Genomic DNA, 23,234 nt, shown 5'->3' with positions numbered 1-23,234 from the left:
AAGGACGTGTTTGTCCTGCTGGTTTATTGGGTGTACCGGATGGAGATGCAGTTCAAGATGCGCGTATGCAGATGGCGTCGAGAGATGGGACAGGGCCAGCTGCTTGGCATGCACTCCCTCAGCAGGTGCGACACAACATATCTGTATCAGTGCACTACAAAACCTTGCTAAGTGAAGTGGGCCCACACAGACAGATCTGATGGTGGCAGTAAAACCTTCATCATTACTCGGTAACATTCATGGAGTCTGCCTACTTTACGCTCTTCATTGCCCTGCCTCCAACATCTGCCAACCTGTTTAAGCAAATGCCGTGGACACATCTGCAGGTAATGTTGTGGAAAGCAGCATAATTCAAACCCCACCGCGTTAACCAATATCACTCACTTTGGTTGGGAGCTCCGAGATGACACACCGGTCCTGTAATTGCTCCTCATGGTGGCCCAGCTCCACCAGAGTTCCTTGACGTGATTCGGTGTCAGTGTAGGGTACAGGGCAAGCACCGAGGCATGTGACTTTTACAAATTGCAAAGAGCATCTTTCGTGCACGTCGCACTGTATCTGCTCTAATGAAGTGGGCTGTGAGATGAGACGCTATGAGATGAGACGCTCAGACTGGAGATGAGATGGTGGTGAGATACATGATGTTAAGGGAGAAGATTTTGAGGAAGGTGTTATATTTATATTAATAATTTGTTGAGATAAACTTCGATTATTTTCATAAATCTACACCTTTTTTTGGACACCCGGGTATTTGTACCTATATATTCACCAAATAAAACCGTGTAGCTTTCAGTGTACAATCCAACTGTTCACGTAATTTCTCCCGTTGCGTGATGCCATCAACGTCGACAAAAGTCATCGATAAGCGGAGTACCGAGTATCGCACCAAAGGCCGGACAACACATCGTTTTTAGCAACGGAAAACGCACATTAAAACGTTGGACTGCCATAAAACGTTTAGAACTTAAAAATTGAAAAGGTGCTGCAGCCAAACAATTTGCTAAAATGTTGTTTAATATCGCCTACAACAAGACAAAACATGACACAGTATAATATAGACCAACTTGTAGCTCAGACGAAGACTAATCAGTTATAATCACAGAGCACCATGAGTATTTGTACAGATTAGCATTTATACGGGCATTTATATCGTCTGTGTTTGCTAATAGATAAAGAAGTTAACAGAAGTGATTTATTTGAGATCCTCTATAATGTATACATTCATCAGGGATGCTTACACACGTTATTTACTTCCGCAGATTTCTGCTCAGTTCTGACATAGCCTCATCAACATGATCAATTGACGTATGACCAGAAATATGCCGTCTATCAATATGGAAAACATACATCACAGTATGAAATCATCGTTCTTATCATGTTTCAACTTTTTCCTAATCTCTCTACTGCTAACACATCCCAGTACATCTGCAAACCCTGTAATTGAAACTGAACAGGCACGTTTTATAGGCACCGTTCTCGATTTGCCAGTGGACGAACAAGGACTCGCAAGATCAGTCCATGCATACTTGGGAATCCCATATGCCGAACCACCTGTAGGAGATCTGCGTTTTAGACAACCTGTTGCTAAAATATGGAGCAATGCTGCCGGGGAACCGATCAATGCAACTTCGTTGGGGAATCGATGTCCTCAAGTTTATAATCCCTATTTCCCTGTGCTAGGCAATTACGATGAAGACTGTTTAAATTTAGATGTGTATGTGCCGGTACCAGTGGTAAGGATATAAAATAATGATTAGTAGGAAGTCAGGCAACATGCTCAATGTGTCTTTTTATCTATTCATATTGCATAACTATGATAACAATGCTTGTGGTGTCAGTTTCCTGATCTCCTATTGATACTTCCCATATTTGGTGGGCTAGTCCTATGACTAACTTCAAGAATGTGCATGAGAGTGACTAACCCTCTTTGTGGAGATTAGCCTAGATAAGGGACGTACACCTCAGATAAAGCAGTCGCAGTCCCAACCCCAAATAAGGCGCCTTAACCCTTAATAAGGAACATAAACCTAAGATAAGAGAAGTAAACCCCAGACGGCGCCTTATCTGGGGTTTAGACTGCCATATCTGAGTTTACGTCTCTTATCTGGAGTTGAGGCGCCTTATCTTGGGTTTAGATGCCTTATCTGAGGTTTACGACCCTTATCTGGGGTTAACGACCCTTATCTAGAGTTAGAGATTGGCTGTCCAATCCCACCTCTTTTAGCCAGTATCTTTGTGTATTTTCCCAGCTATTTCCTTTTGCTTCTTTTGTCTGTTTGGCATGTTTTGGTACCTTTTTGTGTTTTTATTTATTCTCTATGTTTGTTTTTGATGTTATTCATGTATAGGCATCCCTTCAATTTATTGCTTGTCAATATTGGGTTTCGCCTGGCGTTTCGCCGAATGTTATAAATAAAATAAATAAATTAAGGCACCTTATTTAGGGTTAAGGCGCCTTATTTGGGGTTTGGACTGCTGTATCGGGGGTCTACGTCCCTTATCTGGGGTTACGGCGCATTATCTGGGGTTTAGATGCCTTATCTGGGTTGGTTTAGACTGCGATATGCTAAGGTTAAGGCATCTTAGCCACAGGTAAGGAACGTAAACCCAGGATAAGGCCGTCTAAACCACAGATAAGGCGCCTTATCCCTAGAAAAGCGATGTAAACCCAAGATAAGGCAGTTTAAACCCCATATAAGGGACATGAACCCCAGATAAGGCGGAAATGACACACTAATGCTTCTGCTCTCATTCAAAATCACATTTACGCTCTACCAAATGGGGGCCATCTTGGATTTCTGGGCAAAAATTATGTTATAACGTCAAAATATTGTCAGAAATTCGGATTTCTTGTGGTCGACTTACCGGAAAAAGTGTATTTGTACACGATTTTAGGTACTCGGGTTCAAAACTTATTTTTTCAAGATGGCGCCGGTGGCCACCATCTTGGATTTCTGGGTAAAAATGAGGTCGTAATGTCAAAGTAATGTCAAATTTGAAATCCTTGTGGTCGACTTATCCAAAAAGTGTCTTTGTACACGATTTTAGGTCCTCTGGTTCAAAACTAAATTTTTCAAGATGGTGCTGGCCACCATCTTGGATTTCTGGGTGAAAATGATGCCGTAATGTCAAACTAATGTCAGAATCGGAATCCTTGTACTCGACATATCAGTAAAAGTGTCTTTGTGCATGATTATAGGTGCTCTGGTTCGAAACTTAAATTTTCAAAATGTTGGCGGCGGCTATTTTGGATTTTGGCCTCTAGCGAAAAATGCCTGGATATTCGCGAGGGACATGGGGCTATTTTTTTTTCTAAATGGTCCTTAGAATGATAGAAGTCGAATCAATCGTCAAACCTTACTAGCCAGAGAGTGGTCACCAAATTGAAGTTTTTGACTTAACTACATTGGCGTAGATCCCGGGGATGGGGGGGGGGGGAATAAGTTCCCCATCTTTAGCCAGGGGTGTCCATACAATCATTCCCCCAATGTTATTGACGCCTGTATGGGGTTTCTTACATATTAACCTCATATTTGGCCATTTCAGTCCCAAAAGCACAGTTTTTTCGCGCTTCGCGCAAATTTATTCCATCTTTGCACCATATTTCAACACTTTAGCTTCAAAATGGCAAAATATTTCGCGCGCAATTCTACTGTAAACTTACTATGTCGCCAAAAGGTGCTGAATTCACTATACACCAAGCAATTTTTTCCAACCCCATTCCCCCAATATTAAAACGAAATCTACGCCACTGAGGAAAACGGACGTGGGCAGTATACAAATAGGTCAAAACTGATGAATTTTCAAGGGGGTATGCTTTGGTGGGGCGGCAGGGAGAGGTTTGCCTAGGGCGGCAAAATCCCTAGGAACGGCCCTGTCCACAGACCATGGACAGCAACCAACGTTGCGGTCGTCATTTGGCGAGGAAAAGTTCTGATTGTTTTGTCCCATACGTGTGAGAGATTGTTTCTGAGTCCTCCACCACCATGACCACGGTTGAGGGACGGTTGTTCTGCCCGAACCCAGATGACTTTTTTTGTTTGCTGGCTTTTAGATGTGTGTATATACAACAGACACATCAACCAGGATCAGGACCCGGGGATCAGGAGTTACCGAGAATTAATGTGTTTCACATCACAACCCAGCTGAAAGACAGTGATACTGACCGCAACGTTGGTTGCTCCAAGCTATGTGGAAAAGCTGGTATTTAATTCATTCTCTCGTTTACGATTGCCAGATGATTTAGAGTGTTCACCAATCAATATCGTCACACAGTTTTAGGGATAAGAATCAGAATTGGGATACGATGGTCATCAGGCTATATATGTATATAGGTTAAGGACTGGAGTTTGAGTTTTGGTTAGGTAAATAGTATAATGTGTCAGAAACATTATATGGACTCAAGACTCTTTCTCAAAAAAGGTGTGTCACCTTTCGGAGAAGCCGGGTTAGTGTGGTCCCCGGTGTGGTTAGATCAAGGCCAGGAATATAATGTAATGAGACATACTACAACTACTAAAGTACCAGATTTCATACCTGAATATCTATTTTATTAGTACAATGTTTCTTGCAATGTCTAATTATATGGCATGTGCCTTTTTTAGCCTGATAAAGCCGCCGTTATGTTTTGGATACATGGTGGCGCATTCGTAGTCGGTACTGGCTCAATGGAGATTTTGCCTCTTTCACCATTGGCTGTCTTTGGTGACGTCATCGTTGTAGCGGCAAATTATCGTCTGGGTGCATTAGGTTTCTTGTCTACAGGTATGTAAAAAAATAGTGTTTGATGTAGTAGCGTAACATGACGGAGGATCTACCCCAGTTAGGACTTATTGTGACTCCCGTTGTCCCCCTAATGGACCGAAAGTTGCAAGTGTCTGTGAAGCCACATTACCATCATACTGATTACCTCTTTCGTCTTGCTACATAACTCAACTGCAGAAGTGGAAGTACGTAATTTTGAGCATAGGAAATACAATATGTTGTTCAAGGTTAACGAATAGAGGAAATGTTAGCACGGACTTTTATTTCACTTTATGCATCGGCTATAATCTAAGCTAAATGGCAGTATAGGGCTATATTTATTTCGAAGGCATTTGTAGATTTAGGCCACTAATTTGCAATGAACTTCAAAACAAAGGCCATACCCAACTTGACACTCTCTTTGAATATTCCATTTTTTGACACTAAGGTGATGATGAGGTTCCGGGTAACCTGGGTCTCTATGACCAAAGACAAGCGCTGAAATGGGTCCAGGATAATATTCAAGGTAAATTTAACAACATGTTTTATGTCTTATAAACATGATAAAGAGAAAAATGTGCTGACCTTTCTAAAAGTTGCTTTATAACACGCAGCGGAACTGGAACTTTGTCAAAACATATTCCGTTTCCATATAGCAGTATATTTTCTTTTTTACCTGCTAAAATGGACCACAAAATAAACAATCTCGAAGTTTACGGCCATCTGTTTGGAGGAAACACAACTAGTCGTATAAAGCAATTATTGAGAAATTGCGAATTTAGTACGTAAACTATATCACTTTGCTGTGACTAACATGTCATTGAAGTAAGAAATCACAATCTCTCAAAAACCAAAGCACTTACGGCTTTCTTGCATTCGACCAGCGATATTGTTTTGTTTTTGTTTTGTTTTGTTTTGTTTTTTACGCATCCTACAGCGTTCGGCGGCGATCCATCTCGAGTAACCATCTTCGGTACCAGTGCCGGTGGAGCAAGCGTTAGTTGTCATGTACTTTCACCTCTTAGTAGTGGTCTCTTTTCTAGAGCAATTATGCAGGTAGGTTTTAGAACACGTTTTGCTTTGTTCGGCGGCGAACATCAAGTTTCTCAGATGTCAGAGCAACTTCGGATCAACATGATCAAGGGACAGTGCCAATCCCCATCGCTGATCCATCCCCTTTGTAATTGATTTCGTCATCTCTTTTATAATCTTGGTGCAGTACCTTACTATTCTGTTTAAAAGGCTCATATCATCCTAATAAAATTTACTAATAATCTGTTAGGTCGGTGTTCCTTATTACAAAGTCTTTCCCCTGTCTTGCCCCTCCAAGATATTGGCTCTCGGTTGACGGTAACAATAACCATAACTGGCAGCTATAGTTATTGTTGTATGTGCAAACAAATAACTCTTGTCCAGTCTTCCTACTATTCTCCATTCTGAAGCTTCCACTCTTCCCCGCCTTGGAGCCTCCTCGTGGCTTTGACTGCAGAACTTCATTCTGAAGTCTTTTCTCTGAGTAGTTATGACTGGGCGATTTCGAACCTTCTAGATGGTACCCATTATGGCCTTGGGTTCTACGGCCTTCCTTATTCTTGTACAGGGTGTAAAAAAAAGAGGCCCCTCATTGCGCCCTCCTTTTCTCCTATTTTTGACAAGTTTATCAAATATATTTTGGTATGTAAAGCAACCTTGAGTCGTTAGCTTTAATAAACCAAAACAATTATATCAATCGGCTCACAACTTTTGAAGATATGCTCTTTTAAAGAAATGTACCCGTTTTTCACTCTGTCCACGGAGAAGGTTGAAAGATTGAAAAGGAGTACACATACCATGCATGAATATCAAACATTCCTCAATGATACCTTTATAAAATAACTTTATTTATGGAATGGGCTTTACCGGTGGGTTTATGGGCAATGGATTTTGTTAATAGTATTATTAATTTGTGGGTAAAATGGATCCCGAATGAGACTTCTTTTGCTTTACTTGCAATTACTTTTTTTTCTTGGTTATTTATGCCTTTTTGTTTTATTATGTTTCTTACTTTCTTACTTTATTGTTTCTTGCTTTTTTTTCCGAAAAAATTGAGAAAATTGTGAAAAAGGACCCATTAATATACCAAAATAGGCTTGGGTCATTGATATACCAGAAGGCTGAAAATGCTACCCATGTTTGCGGCACGTCCCCGTATGGTCATTTGTACTGAGTACCCCCCCCGGGATTATTACGTACTTCCCCATGTCTTGTTCTAGATATCGGCCCTTGGTAATCGCACCTATAAAGAGATGACGACATGAAAGATGTTTCTTTCTCGTGGCATAAAAAGAGAAATGAATGCATAGCCATAGGCTATAATTATTCTGCAGTTCCTCTATATTTACCATTGGTTCCATTCAATCTATACAATACTGAAGCTGGATTTTTTGTGCTACTCACTTTGCTACGTTGCATCCGATACCATCGGACTTCATCAGGCATCTGATTGCATAGGTGGTGGTGTAATAGACAGTGGAGAAGGCTTTGCAATGACGGGCCCCATTAGTGTGAAAGTTGGAAGCGGAGTCCCCGTTTGTTAATGGCGGGTTGCTCCACTCTATGAATTCCGTAACTCATCTCTCAAACACCAGTCCTCCTCATCCACAATGATTTCTCTTCTGCCAAGTGAAGAAATGTTCAGCATCGTTCAGTGGTCTTGTTACACGTGGCTGTACGCAGCGGAATTTGATCTTTGTAATTGCTATTTTCACACCACCGCCACTCAGATGCCTGAAGAAATCAGATGGCGTGGCATTGAATGCAACGTAGCAATGTGAGTTATTCCCCGTATTACATTAATTAAAAAAATATTATAATAACTGTTACTTTTGTATTTGACAGAGTGGGGTAGCATCATCACCATTCTTTACGGGTACTGATAGGTCACATATTGCTAAGCGAGCTTCTAATCTTGGAAAATTAGTTGGCTGCGTTAACGACACATCTAAACGTTTAGTTGAATGCTTACGGAATGTCCATGTAGAAGATCTTGTGAATGCTTCAGCAATGGTATGTCTTATGATGTACTATATTTTAGTGGGTCTGAGTATGCACGGGGTGGAGTGAGGTGTGTGAGATGAGTTAGATAAAGAGACAGACACCCCCCGACAAAGAAACTGACAAACAAAATAGAGGGGTGATGTAAAACATGTATAATGATAGCATGGCCCCCTAGATCTGGTAAAACAAACGAGCCATAGAGTGCGTGCGTATACGACAATCCCTTTCGGGATATTGTGTGGGGAGCATATGGATGGGCGTGTGGATTGTGTTGGGTGAATTGTGTGTTTTGCTTGATCTTTAGCCGCTTTTCTTAATATGGAATGCCGCAATGGCTAAGGTTTGTATAGTGAAGGTATAGGGGTGTTAATTTAAAAACACTAAAACACTGCCGAAAAAGGGAACTTTTGAAAGAGTGTGCCAATCACCGGCCCATCAGCCTGAGTTTCATGCAAGTAAAGTGCTTCTGAAGATCATCATCAAGAGAATGAAGAACAAAATGGAGTAAGAAATATCTGATGAGCAGGCAGGATTTCGTGAAGGAAAGGGGACTAGGGCCCAAATTGTCAATATCAGGAATGTGATTGAGAAATTCAGAGAGCATAGACTTCCTCTTTACATGTGCTTCATAGATTACAGTAAAGCTTGTGACTGTGTTAGCCACCCTCAGATGTGGGAAACTATGAAGAAGGTGTATTTCCAAGTCATCTTGTGAATCTAATCAGCTGCTTATATGAAGATCAAGAATCTACAGTCGGAACAAGTAGTGTGGACATAGATTGGTTCAAGAAGATTGGAAGAGGCTTACGACAGGGCTGTGTGTTATCACCAAACTTATTTAGCATCTACTCTGAAGACATAATGAGAACAGCTTTGGAGGGGTTTGAAGGTAGAGTGAAGAATTACTAACCTGAGGTACGCCGATGATACCACTCTTATTTGTAGCAGCAGAGTAGAGCTGATTGATCTTTTGAAGCGCATCAAAGAGGCCAGCCAAGAAAAACACTTTTCCTGAACACAAAGAAGACAAAAATAATGGTTGTATGCATAGAGTGGAAAAGTGATGCGTTTATGATAGATGGACAGCAGATTGAGGAGGTGAAGCAATTTGAATATCTGGGTCCAATGATGAACAACAACAGGTGACAGCACAACTGAAATTAAGAGAAGACTGGACAACTTCGTGAAACTGTGTTTCCCATTGCTACTTACGGATGCGAGTCTTGGGCTATGGCAAAGAATGATAGGAAACGAGTTGATGCTTTTGAGATGTGATGTTACAGGAGGCTTTTGTAAGTGACATGGAAAGACAGGAGAACAAATTCCTGGATCCTCGATAAGATTGGTACAAGCCCGGGTACAAGTCTAACCATCAGAAACAGCATAATGGAGACCATAAACTGAAGTACTTTGGCCAAATTGTCAGGAAACATGGAGGTGTAGAAAAACAAATTTTGCAAGGGGCTATGGAAGGCCGACGAGGAAAAGGACGTCCACCAATATCTTGGACTAATGATGTGAAGCTGGTTTCTAACCAAGGAATGCAAGGTGCAACGCACTTGGCATTAGATCGAGTGAGATGGCGTACTCTTGTGAAGACCACAGCAGCAGATGTTAATGTTTTTAACTCAAGATATTCTCTCTATAACATGTTCACCACTCTCGTATGAGATTATAATGATTGTATCTTTTTATACACAGATCCACGAGACATGGGTATTGAGCAATGGACCCAGTATCAATATACCTTGGTCACCTGTTAATGACGGACATTTCCTATCAAAGGATCCAACCACAATGCTCAAAGAAGGACTCGTCAACAACAAAGTAGATCTGATGGCTGGACAACACTCACACGAAGCCATGCTCCCAATCATGGCATTCTTAAAGGACCCAAGCGAGCCATACATAAATGCAACCATTTTTGAAACAATACTTACGATTAGCAAAACAAATCAAGCAATTGCGCAACCAATTATACGCCAAGCGATGAATTTGGTGTATATAGACGATATTACTAAAGAGCAAAACTATTTAAACACGTTTATTCAAATCCACGGAGATCATGTATATGTCTGTCCTACCGATGCATTTCTTCGAGCATCTGAGAATGCAGACTCCAACATGTATCTTTACCATTTGACCCATCATCCATCGGCTTCAATCTTCAACACACCTTGGAGTGGAGCATGCCATGCCGATGAGTTGGTTTTTATATTTGGCGCTCATTTTCATCCGGAAAGCCCATTTAATCTCACGGAGGAGGAAGCGAAGATGTCGATGCAGATGATGAAATTCTGGTCTAACTTCGCCAAAACTGGGTACTTAAGTTATCTTTATTTGCAACTAACTATTTTAAAATAAAAAATGACATAGTTTAGTGTAACATTCAAACTAGACCATCAACAAAGATAAAATAATTTGTTCTTTCAAAGTGCTCCATGCGTCCACTTTAAAACGGTCTTTTCGTGTAATGACAGCCTCTAATGCCACACCCATACTTTGGATAAACAGATGTGGAAATGAGAGTATACTAAAATGAGCAGTATATAATCAGTTTTATAGACATATGCGTATTATTTTATTGTTGTTTCGGTTTGTTTTTCAATTCAGAAATCCTAATAAGGAATCAGAAGCAGAGGAGGAAATATCAAGTGATTTAAGATGGCCAAAGTTTACCTCTTCCAATCCTTCTTACAAGAATATGTCACTGCTAATGAACAATGGAAGAGCGCTAAAAGCTAAAGAGTGTCGATTCTGGAATAACTATCTACCAACATTTAAGAGCTTCTTCGGTATGTATAGTGTTAAACCTTAGTTTAGCGAACTGCCATCACGTGATGCGGCTAGTTGAGGAAAGGCCATTATCATATCGAATGGAAAGTAAAACTTTCAAACCATGATGAAACTGTCGCATAATCATTTCGGACAATCCGATGTCAAGTTTATCATTGGACTTTAAAAGAATCTATATCACCCCTATCCAGTGCTGTATGGTGCAAAAACTGATTGAGGCGCCAATGGCTCCTAACTTTATAAATTTGGGCGCCCATATTTTGCTCCCAGGTAAAAAATCTGAGGCGCCAACTGAACCGCCACGTGTGTTGAATGTTCATAGCTGCTGTACTCAATCTACATATTTCCACTGAATGCTACATACTTCATACACAGCATGTACAGTGTAGGTAGGCCTATATGTTTTCCAGGAAGTCCCCATCGAGACATCATACATTCGTACTCTTGAATGCTACGTTTCATACATGTTTTGCATTTGCTGGCGATTAAGAGGGACCCCACCTAACTATCATACATGGTTGGCCAAGGTCAAAAAATTTTTATGGTGTTGGTCGAAAGGGCTTTGGGTGTAGATTGTAAAAATCCACTTTGCTCGCTCATATGTTACCCGTTGCCATGGTAACGACCCGAAATGTATTTTAGGTGATTTTAGCTCATTTCAGGCTGAAAATGCTGAAATTTGCCTAATAAAGAACGGGCCATAGCTCCATTATTCGAGAAGATAGAAAAAAATTGATTAGATCCTTACAATGGACCATCTTTCTACTTTCCAACAAAAAATAAAAGTTATTCATGAGGTGTTCGATTGTATCTCTTTTTGACCTGGCAACACTTAAAGTTTTGCCATTTTGAAAAAAGTGGCAATTTTGACCTATTTTTGAGGTGCAAAAAAACTATTGGCCATGACTCCCAGAATATTGTAATTGTGGTTGTGAACAAAGCAGACCATGCCCCATTCAAAATTGATATAAATGGCTTGGGGATTATATTAGTAAAGCGGAGTGTTGCCAGAAAATAACACATTTATTGAAAAATGCTAAATTTGACATGGAGTGTTTTTCCCCTGTATTTAAGTAATACTAAACATATTTTTTATGCTTGTGCATCATGTTATCTCACAATTGAATGTTTTTGATCAAGATATTAAATATTAAACAAATTCAATATCTATTTTGATATTTAAAGTGTTGCCAGTGTTCAAAAACTGTGTTTTAAGGTATTTTAGTCAAATAACTACATGTAGTAATTGGCACATATTTAAAAGTCTAAAACCAAATGATAAAGTATAAGCACTTGACGTAGCAGGCCTTACGTCATTCAACAATAAGCTATGGAAACTGCAGTGTTGCCATAAAATAATCAAATTTAGTACTTGGTCACATTTTTAAGTTGGTACCCCATTGGTGCACATTTGGAAATTTGGTTGAAATCACCTCCTTTTGCACCTTTTTGGGGCGCCCGCTACGGCGGCGGCCCCATTATTAGGCTTGACTTTGCAAAAGCTTCTAATTTCAGTCTTGCTAGATTTACTTCGCAATTGTTTTGCTAAAATTATGCCCAGCTCAGAAATAAAACCACAATTTGCTTGGATTTTATTTTATTATTGTTTTCTGATATGCATGGGATAAAATCTTGTGCGTATATTCTTTGTTTAAAATACAAAATTAATGGACTTATAAATACACCAAATAACCCGTGACCTTTGTACGGGCTTAAACCAGTTTACCGCCTCTTAGAACCCGATAGACGGTGACCAACACAATGGACCACAATAGCCTAATCTCAATGGCATAGTCCAATAACCTCAAATAAACAATCATAGTGCAAAAGTTGACCTAACTTGCAGAGTATGAGTTTTTGTACCCAAAGTTTCAAAGTCATTCAATGAATGTACACATGTATGTTGTATAGTTGTCCCTGTTTAATAAGCAGGCAGCAGAGTACAGTGTATGAGTAGGCATCTTATCAAGATCAAGATAGTGATAGGATAGTGACATAACAATTAACATGCTTATCTTACCAAGGTCTTATCTATCTGCATGGTCTAATTGAAATTACTATACAACATGTATACAAGCTGTATCAAAAAGTTTGGTACCCATCAGTTTTGATAGTTAATGAAAAGGCTGGTTCTTCCAAATGTAATATCGGGTCCCCCTTAAAATGATAAAATGATCAGACCATAAATCTTTTGTGACTGTTTATGACATTAATCAACAAATTATGCGGATCCTAGATGTGTCGAGGATGTTACGTTTATGAACAAGACGTTACGTTTGTATTTTCAATTTGTTGCTACGTGTATGTTAACAAATGAAAGTTCTGTAACTTTTTTAAATTCTTCAATGCTAAGTATTCTTTTGGATATCATCAAATTGTAAATCTCTAGTCAGAGTTTCAGTGTGTTAACAACTATGTATCAAAGACGTTACGTTCATGTACAAAACATTAACGTTCTTATCTTTTAAACATTGTATACCCATAGCTACTTTTATGAAGAATGAATGTTCTGTAATTGGTTTTTATCCTTCATCTCTATTAGAATTTCAGTGTATTAGCAAGTAGATGGTGTATATGTATCACAGACGTTATACATTCATAAAAACTTTTCTTTTGGTCAACATAGGCGTAGATCCAGGTTGGGTGATAACCCCCCCCCCCCAATATTTTGCCAGGGGGAGCTTACTTACTTGTGTCTTCTATACTATCCATCATATACCCCCATGCATAACGAAATTCAACAATATTCAATATTCAAGCAATACCATCACTATAATATGCCCCAAAAACAGAACTCCCCCACCCCACATAATCGCAAATTGACACGACAGCTTCATTCCAATTCAATTTATTTCATCCAAAACGGTCCTGTGATACACCTTCCCCAATCAAACACATTTGCATTTGATCATCTTCTACTCTTCCCTAGAAAAAATCATTATAATATCAAATCTAAACACCATGCCATGGAATTCACCATATCACGTCCAAGCTCACATTGGGCGCCCCATTCCTTTTTTAAAGGAATTTTTATTGGTTATATCTCAAATGTAGTTCAAGAAAAGTATGCAAACCCATACATTTCTGGAAATCTTATGCTTCAAAGATGGCCATTACATTAGTTAGCATTTGAATAATTATACTGGGTGATCGATAGGTAATATAGGTTGTAACAAAGTAATTTCACACAAAAAGTTGAATAGTATTATGCCAATCTCATCATTTCCCAGTAACTATAATTCGTTGGTTTTTTTTAAAAGAAAGTACACAGTTTGCCCTTTCTAAAATTACAACATTTATGTCAATTACTTATCTGTACAATCACTATATTACAGGGTGTGCAAAAAAGCGAACATAAGCTGCATATACTAGTCTGAAAACAGAATGATTTCATATGACATGAAACTACTAAAATGATTGCTTATTTTACAGGATGTGCCAAATTTTACCGTAGACTGAGTAAAATGCTATTCCTGAGTGGCCAAATTCCCAGCAGAAATGGTGACAGTTAAATCTACCACTTGAAATCTTGTTATTGCATTGTTTATTGTATTCAAGTCAATTCCATAGATTTCATGTGTTTTACAAATGAATAGAACATATAGGGTGTGTCAAAATTATTTTACTAACTCAATATAGCATGCATGTTAGGGACGACATGTTAGCAGGGCCGTATTTACCATTGGGCCAGAGGGGTCCCAAAAATTGCCCTGTGTATCTTCTCCTTAGCCCACAACAGCATGTTTGGCACCAAAATATGGCAAAATTTTGCGCACTTCGCGCATATCATACTAGTCTAAAATGGTCCGAAATTAAAAATTAATTTCGCGCGCAAATGTTCTAGTAAGATCGGAACAAAATATGCTTATCTTCCTCTAATTTGCAATGCTTCTGCCACCACTGTCGATTTTATAGAAGGCACCCAATTTGTAACCCAAACTGACCTCTTGCGTGCAGCACATGCCTTCCTCACGGTGAGTTTGGGGACTCCAAATTTTAGCCAGACCAAGGTAAATTCGGCCCTGCCTTTTAGCCGCTACTTAATCAGTGCTTATTTCATTTTCTCTTTTGCTTGGGGCCCTTGAACCCCCGGGCCCATGGACTTCGTCCACCATGTCCCCCCCGCTTGCTACGTCCCTGGTACAAAGCATGTCAAGTACACTTTTATATATTCTAGGATAATTGTAAGAATTACAGAGAATTCTTTTTTTTTAAAATTACACTTTTTTTATTCCATTTTTATTACTTCAAACATACGCTACATTGAAGAAATGCATTAACCGCATAGCTTCTTCCATGCTCCGACTAATTAGGAGTATTAAGTGACTGCTATAATTAATTTAAGTCCCTGATTAATGGAAACGGTTGTGACTCTTTTGAAGAAATTAATATTATTTTCCCCATATGCTCCCCCAAATATGCTCCCCCCTCCCTCTGAACATATCCTGGTTATCAGCTGGACAAAGGTGGGATAGAGGGCAATGATACATTGATAATCATGTTACTCTTATTTTCTCTTATGTTCATGATATTCGCAATTTAATTCCATTGTTTTCTTCTTTGTTGCATGATTTTGCCATTTAGATTTTCAATAGCCCTATATTTCAAGGGTTCGATTTAGCATTAATTTTAGGCTGCAGTTTCTTGCTTATTTTATCTTCAATATTTTCTCAATATATACGCATGCCAGCGCCATCCGCACTACGGTGTTTTGATGTTTTCAGATTATTGGTTTATTCCTTTTAATATATGTTTCCTAATGTTCATTTGAACTTGTTTTTCGTCAAAGTTGAAATGTTTCTACCGTTCCTAATGTTATTTTTCATTTAAGAGAAAAGAAGTGTTTAAAAGAAGTGTTTAAAATTTATTGGGGAATGTCTATATAGCCTGTGCTGTGTTTCAACCAAATATACTCACATTATTTAAACATAAATATATAGAGAGCCAATAAAATACAGCGTAAAGCCGAATGATGCAAATCCGCGATTGGGCAACTTTTGATGCTTTTCACCTTTGGACAATTCTTTGTTCAATAATAAAACTATGTGGTTATGCACCGACTAAAAACGGGGTCAACATTTTGTTCTGTTTGCAGTAGCGTAGCTAAGGGTGGGGACAGGGAGAAGAGTGCCCCCCCTGACAAAAATGAAAGAAAAAAAATTAAAGAGAAGTGAGAGAGCAAGAAAGAAAAGAAAAAAGAAAGAAAGAAACGGCGCAAGGAGCATGTTTTCCACCAAAATTCACCCCGATCATGAGTATGTTAAATAACTCTTGTTAGGAGAAATAGGGCAGACAAATTCATATTATTTGTAATGTTTGCAATGCAGAAGAGCTCAGAAGTGTGTCTTTTTTCTGTTAACACAGGTCGTGTATATAGTACATTAAAACATACACTTTGTTTAGAATTGAATTCTCAAATTCCCAAAAATCAGAAAGTACTAAATTTGCTTATTTTATGGCAACACTGCAGTTGCCATAGCTTATTGTTGAATGAGTTGAAAGGCTTGCTACATCAATATTCAGAAGTATAATCCAAGTGATTATACTTTTATCATTTGGTTTTAGACTTTTAAATATGTGCCAATTACTAGTCATTTTACTAAAATACCTTAAAATGCAGTTTTTGAATACTGGCAACACTTTAAATATCAAAATAGAAATTGAGTTTGTTTAATATTTAGTATCTAAATCCAAAACATTCAATTGTGAGATAACATGATGCACAAACATAATAAATATGTTCAGTATTACTTAAATACAGGGGAAAAAACACTCCCAGTCAAATTTAGCCCTTTTCAACAAATGTGTTATTTTCTGGCAACACTCCGCTTTACTGATATAATCCCCCAAGCAATTTATATCAATTTTGAATGGGGCATGGTCTGTTTTGTTCACAACCACAATTGCAATATTCTGGGAGTCATGGCCAATAGTTTTTTTGCACCTCAAAAATAGGTCAAAATTGTCACTTTTTCAAAAGGGCAAAACTATAAGTGTTGTCAGGTCAAAAAAAGATACAACCGAACACCACATGAATAATTTTTATTTTTTGTTGGAAAGTAGAAAGATGGTCCATTGTAAGGATCTAATCAAATTTTTTCTATCTTCTCGAATAATGGAGCTATGGCCCGTTCTTTATTAGGCAAATTTCAGCATTTTCAGCCTGAAATGAGCTAAAATCACCTAACATACATTTCGGGTCGTTACCATGGCAACGGGTAACATATGAGCGAGCAAAGTGGATTTTTACAATCTACACCCAAAGCCCTTTCGACCAACACCATAAAAATTTTTTGACCTTGGCCAACCATGTATGATAGTTAGGTGGGGTCCCTCTTAAAAGCTTTAATAGTTGGGCGCAATTGGCGCCAGGGATTGAATATTTAGTTGCATCAGAAAATATCTAGTCGCCAATGCGCCTAAAATGGTTGCACCGTACAGCACTACCCCTATCATAGAGAGTAGAGAGATTCCGGGGGTGGGAGGCACATCATAAATTTTGGGTGCACGGGTATATGCTCCCCCGGAATTTTGAGATGGTGGGGCTGACGGCGTACCGGTGAAAGTGTGTCTTTTGGAGCGGCGAACAAGTAAAATGGGTCTTTTGGAGCTGTGAACATTCAAAATCAAGGGTCTTTCCTGGCTTTCTGCTTAGACAAGGGTCTTTCGGAGCTCTATTTTGGTCAAATTTAGGGGGTCTTTCGGAGCTTCGAAATCCAAAAGGGGGGTCTCTCCGGGGAAACATACCCGTGGTCATTTTGTGTTAAGTGCCTCCCCCCCCGATCTCTGAACTGTCTATGCCCGGTCCTATCTATGCACTTTAGAGCTCTTTAGGGAGTGCAAGTGTAACTCTTTTGATCATAGCCCTACTGGAACGAACAGGAGCCGACAGGGATACCTAAAAAGTCATTAAATTCTACTACTATATGAAAATGAAACTTACTATCGGAGCTGACAAAAAGTCATGAAAGTTTCTTTCTATGGTCTTCCCTGGGTGTATTATTACCCTTTGTTAAGTTTCAGATATGCCCTAAGTATATGCTTCCAAATAATGCTAGAATGTCCGCCTCCTTTTTATCAACAGATGACTCTGCTATCCACGGCCCAAACAAGATGAATGGAAAAGATGAATTGTGATCATGGTGACAGACCCACAGCCACGAGAGGAACGCGACGGCGGGCTAAGGGTGATCTTAACCCTGGAATTATATCTGCTAAATTGTTGGTCTAAAGAATATAAAAGTACCAAATTGTTTATGGCAATGACTATTGATGAATTCATCTGTGAGGTCACATTTGGGCCAAAATGTTCATTTTTGGAGAAAATAAAAAAATAAAAACAGTGTTGTTTGGGCCCATTTTTTCGTCAACGTAACAAAAAATTGTTGGGCCAAAAATTTTTTTATTAATTTTTAAAAACTAGATAAAAATGTCAAGGACCTGGTTTTTTTTGGTTTTTTTTTGTATTATGATGAAAATTATGAGAATTGAAAACAAACATCTAGAAAATAAAAAATTATGTTTGACGTTTTATTAAGGTTTGTAAATCTATTTCTTTTGTTTTCATTGTATTATGAGGAAAAGTATAATAATCTATATAATAATACACATCGTCTGTCTATCTGTCTATCTATCTGTCTGTCTGTGTGTCTGTCCGCCTATTTTCTCGGAGACTAGGGGTCGCACGTTCCTCAAACTTGGTGGGTGGGTGCAGCTTGACCCCAGACAGAACAAGTTTGTACAGTCAACTTTTAAAGTCAAATTTTTGGACGGTCATTTTGGGGTCATCCAAGGTCAAATTACTGAAAACTGTTGTATGGGCATGAAATGTGGTGGGTACAGTCAACATTTAGAGCCAAATTTTGGAAGGTCATTTCGAGGTCACAAGGGGTCATCTGAGGTCAAATTAGAAAAAACTGTCCTATGGGCATAAAACTTGGTGGGTACAGTCACCATCAGCCAGGTAATCGCGAAAGCCGAGAACCGCCAAATACGGGTAACCGCCTAGTTGAAAATAAACATCAAGAAAATGGTTATTCTTTTGTTTGACTTTGTGTTTACTAGGGTTATAAAATCTTATTTCTTTTGTTTTCTACTAATCCTATCAGTCCAAAAAAATGGTTAGATCATTTCTCAACACTGATGAACAGAAATATCGTACACAGTGATAAAGATTTTGAGGCCTCTTTAAACAGCCTCTGGGATCATTATGACTTCTCGGATAATGAATTAAATTTTAACATAACTCCAGATGAAGTCATTAAAGCAGGTCTGAAACTGAAGAACAACAAAGCACCAGGAGTTGATGGTATAAGAAACGAAATGTTAAAAGAAGGTATTCATATTCTTGCACCTGCTTTATGCATACTATTTAACACAATTTATACTAGCGGTAAATTTCCATCAAGATGGAGATTAAGTACACTGACTGTTCTTCATAAGAAAGGTGATAAAACAGATCCAGGAAACTATCGTGGTATAGCAGTGTCCAGTAATCTATGCAAATTATTTTGCTTAGTTTTACATAATCGTCTTGTTTTATTTACAGATAAATACAAGACCATTCCAACTGAACAAATTGGTTTCAGAAAGGGTAGCCGTACAAGTGATCATATTCTCGTTCTTAAATCTCTTATCGACAAATACTTGAACCAAAGCTTGAACTCAGTAAAGTCAAAACTTTTTGTTTGTTTTATTGACTTCTCAAAAGCCTTTGACATCGTATGGAGAAGCGCACTGTTATATAAACTGATGCAGGCTGGAATAGGTGGTCACTTGATTAATATTATCCGTGATATGTACTCTTCAGTCAATTTTGCTGTAAAATATGATAGTAAGTTAACTGACACGTTTTATACAACAGTTGAGTCAAACAGGGATGTATTCTTAGCCCAATGTTTTTTAATATTTTTACCAGTGACATTCCAAAATATTTGACAATTCATGTGATCCAGTATTGCTTGATAAGTATCGTCTATCTTGTATAATGTATGCTGACGATCTTGTCATTCTTTCTGAAAGTGCTCAAGGTCTCCAACAAGCACTTGATAATCTAAATAATTATTGTTTAAAATGGAAGCTTTCTGTAAATATTAACAAGTCTAACGTCATGATCTTTAATAAAAGAGGTCATCTCATTCGAAACTTCACATTTACTTATGGCAATACTGATCTTAAAATAACTAATGAATACTGCTACTTGGGTGTTATTTTCACACCATCAGGTTCATTTCAAAATGCTATGGTTAGGCTGAAAGATAAAGCTTTAAAAGCATATTTTAAAGTTCGTGAAAACCTTTATAGCAACTCTTATAAGTGCAGCTCTACATTATTCCGTACGCTCATTCAACCAATCTTAAGTTACGGCAGTGAAATATGGGTGCCTTATTTATGTAAAAACATTAATGATACTAATTTTGTAAATATTTGTGATAAGCCTCCTGGCGAAAATGTACATATAAAATTTTGTAAAACAGTACTGGGTGTTCATAAGAAAGCTACAAATAATGCTGTACGTGGAGAATTGGGAAGTTACCCCATTCTCATTACTATGATTGCTTTAGCTATAAAATATTGGTGGAAACTTAATTTAAACTGCATGTTAGGTTCAACCTCTCTTGTAACAAAGGCTCTGATTGATAACAGGAAACTAAACACCTTTTCTTGGTCCACCGGCATTATAAATGTTTTGAAACTGATTGATAAATATGACATATGGAATAGACCTACCATGATTAATAAGGCTAATTTTAACACATTAATTGTAGATAGTCTAAAAACTGTTTATAATAATTCATGGTTAAATGTTGTAAAAACCATCAGACTAAACTTCGAACTTATTGTCAATTCAAACGTTCATTTTCATTAGAAAATTATGTTACATTATTAAAACGTAGGCATAGATCTACTTTTTGTAAACTTAGAATTAGTTGTCATAACCTAAGGATTGAAATGGATAGATATGTTTCACCTAAATTGCCTCCAGAACGGAGAATTTGTAAATATTGTAATCTCAATGAAATTGAGGACGAATTTCATTTCATTATGAAATGTTCCTTATATAACGATATCCGTAATAGATTTATGACGTTAATAGATGATATTTTTGTTACAAACAATTCAACTGAAAATGATCAGTTTCTTCTTATCTTGGGTGCCAATGATTTTGACACCACCAATGCAGTTGCCAATTTCATTTATGCTGCATTTGAAAAACGGGATTTAAATAATAGGCCTATGCCTAGTTAATTTATATTATATTCTTTATAGTTGTAAACTGTATTGTTCTTGTACTTTATTTGTATTATATATATCGTATTATTATATATGTTTTGACCATATCTTGTTGTAAGATGAATGTCAATAAAATCTGAATCTGAATCTGTTATGTATTATGAGGAAAATTATGAGAATTGAAAACAAACATAGAAAAAAGTTATTCTTATATTTGACTTTGTTTCATTAGGGTTTTTCTATTTTTTTTATAAATTTTATTATGAGGAAATTTATGAGAATTGAAAATAAGCATAAAGAAAAAAGTTATTGTTATGTTTGACTTTGTTTATACGGTGTTTTTTAAATCTATTTCTTTTGTTATTCATTGTATTATGAGGTACATTATGAGAATTGAAAACAAACATCTAGCAAAATGTTATTCTTATGTTTGACTTTTATTAGGGTTTGTAAATCTTTTTTGTGTGTGTCTGTTGTTTTCATTGTATTATGAGGAAAATTATGAGAATTGAAAATAAGCATCTAGAAAAAGTTATTCTTATGTTAGACTTAGTTTAATTACGGTTTAAAATTAAGCATTTTGTTTAAAAAAATAAGCATCTAGAAAAGGTAGTGGTTGATTACTGCTTGTTTGAAGTGAGTTGCTCAGTCTGGTATAGTTGGTTCCAATCACGGACTGTTTGTGGCAGGTATGAATGGAGATAACAGTTTTTATTAGCACTCAGTCTGATGGTAATGAAACAATTTTTTTGCAACCGTTTTTGCACCGGGACCGCCAGGAGGCCCCGCCCTTGCCTTGTGGAAGTTAGTGAGTCTTGACATTTTTCTGCACTGAGATAAGTGTTCGATACCCAACAAAACCATCATGTCCCATGTATACCATGGAGAAGCAATAGATTATGTAACGCATTGTTCACTTGTGCCGATTTGATTTCCGACAAGCTATTCATCGAGAGGTACCTTTTGTTCGGGACAAAGGGCTTCCGCCATTAAATCGGTAAGCTCAGACCTGACAGTGTGTTAACGCTTTACCTAGCACGCTACTGTCAATAAGTGATCAAACGAAAGTCGCGTGAAAGCGCCTACTGGAACGAAAAGTACCTTTTGTTACCATACAACCCAAGGGTGTGATTGAGTAGCCGTATAAGCACAAAAGGCACACATTAGCCGCCGACGTACAGTTCGTCACCGACTGACTTTAGGTGCTTCATTTAAATAAATTGAATGCGCTTGCTGATCGATTAAACATCAGAATGTAGTAAGGCTGCCATGTCCGCATGTCTATAGTACTATAATAGTAATAGCTATAGACGAATCCAACGAGCCAAGTCATGGTCAGGATTTGGTCGGCCATCTTTGGGTCCCCGCAACACCAAAAACCCCCAAAACCCGCTTAAAAATCGATGTTACATTCTTTTGTGTTGTAAACTGTCACCATTCTTTTGTCTACGTGTAACACGGGTGATATAATGCAGTTTAAAATGCCCTCCAAGGCCGCATTTTTTCACATTTTAGGTAAGACTGAGCCGACGGGGACCAACTTTGGCAGCCATTGAGGTATAGGACTGCGTGAAATTGGATACGTCTATTACATGTAACATAATAAGTACCGGCATAGGCCTATCATACTGCAGTTACTGTCCGTTTTCCTATACACAATACACAGAGCTCTCACAATTGACGCGTGACCTCCACAAGTAGTGTATGTTAGAAGTATAGGCACTTGCCTAGTTAACGTCACTGTGTGAAAAATAACCGGCCAATATTTAAAGTATTCTCTGAAATTCTAGAAAATATAGTTGTGTAACATGTCCTATATTTTTAGCTAATTTAGGTGTTTGGAAATATTCGCACTTTGGTGTTTTAGTGTATGTTATAGGTAATAGGACATTGCCTAGTTAACGAAAAATAACCGGCCAATATTTAAAGTATTCTCTGAAATTCTAGAAAATATAGTTTTGTAACATGTCCTAAATTTTAGCTAATTTAGGTGTTTGGAAATATTCGCACTTTTGTGTTATGTAAACGACAGATAACACCAAAAAATATGAAGAAATTATTTCCAAACCGTGTTAAGTCTGCAAACCACCATGCTTCTCATTTTCTAGACCGTTGGTTAACAATAAGCAGACCATTGTCTCATTTCGTAAACAAAAGCTCACACAGAATTGTAACCTAGCGTTCGCTTTATAATCGTTCACCCAACTGAAACTATAATACCAGCTCATTGCTCATCTGATTTAATCAGTTGAGCTGTTTTCAATTAGTGTTATCTTGGTTTAATAGCTTTTAATAGGGTTTAAGTCTGCAAAGGTCGTGGTGAATTCTACTGTAGACATGACTGCATCATGTATACATGTTGTTTTATTTTAAGGAGATTGGCATAAACAGTGGCGTACCGGGGGGGGGGCAGCTCTTCTGTGAGA

At 37.9% G+C, this 23,234-nt stretch overlaps 1 protein-coding gene across 1 annotated transcript; it reads left to right on the top strand.

Annotated features, from left to right (window-relative positions):
• The first annotated feature begins 1,282 nt into the window (after positions 1 to 1,282).
• On the top strand, positions 1,283 to 17,989 carry LOC140163806 (acetylcholinesterase-like). The gene is made up of 8 exons (XM_072187124.1): positions 1,283 to 1,733; positions 4,605 to 4,764; positions 5,192 to 5,269; positions 5,681 to 5,799; positions 7,621 to 7,788; positions 9,481 to 10,100; positions 10,393 to 10,574; positions 17,660 to 17,989. The coding sequence occupies exons 1-8, from the start codon at positions 1,308 to 1,310 to the stop codon at positions 17,710 to 17,712; spliced, it is 1,806 nt and encodes a 601-aa protein (XP_072043225.1). The 5' UTR covers positions 1,283 to 1,307; the 3' UTR covers positions 17,713 to 17,989.
• Positions 17,990 to 23,234: the final 5,245 nt, after the last annotated feature.

This window comes from Amphiura filiformis, chromosome 1 (genome assembly GCF_039555335.1).
Source record: "Amphiura filiformis chromosome 1, Afil_fr2py, whole genome shotgun sequence".
Classification (NCBI taxonomy): Eukaryota; Metazoa; Echinodermata; class Ophiuroidea; order Amphilepidida; family Amphiuridae; genus Amphiura; species Amphiura filiformis.
This window is presented reverse-complemented; position numbering and strand designations above follow the sequence as displayed.

Bases quoted from the DNA above. Each gene is read 5' to 3' on its own strand.
- LOC140163806 (XM_072187124.1), top strand. From the start codon at position 1,308: ATGACCAGAAATATGCCGTCTATCAATATGGAAAACATACATCACAGT. The intron at 5,800-7,620 runs GTAGGTTTTAGA...TGTATTTGACAG, and splicing joins TTTCTAGAGCAATTATGCAG to AGTGGGGTAGCATCATCACC. The intron at 10,101-10,392 runs GTACTTAAGTTA...TTTTCAATTCAG, and splicing joins TCTAACTTCGCCAAAACTGG to AAATCCTAATAAGGAATCAG.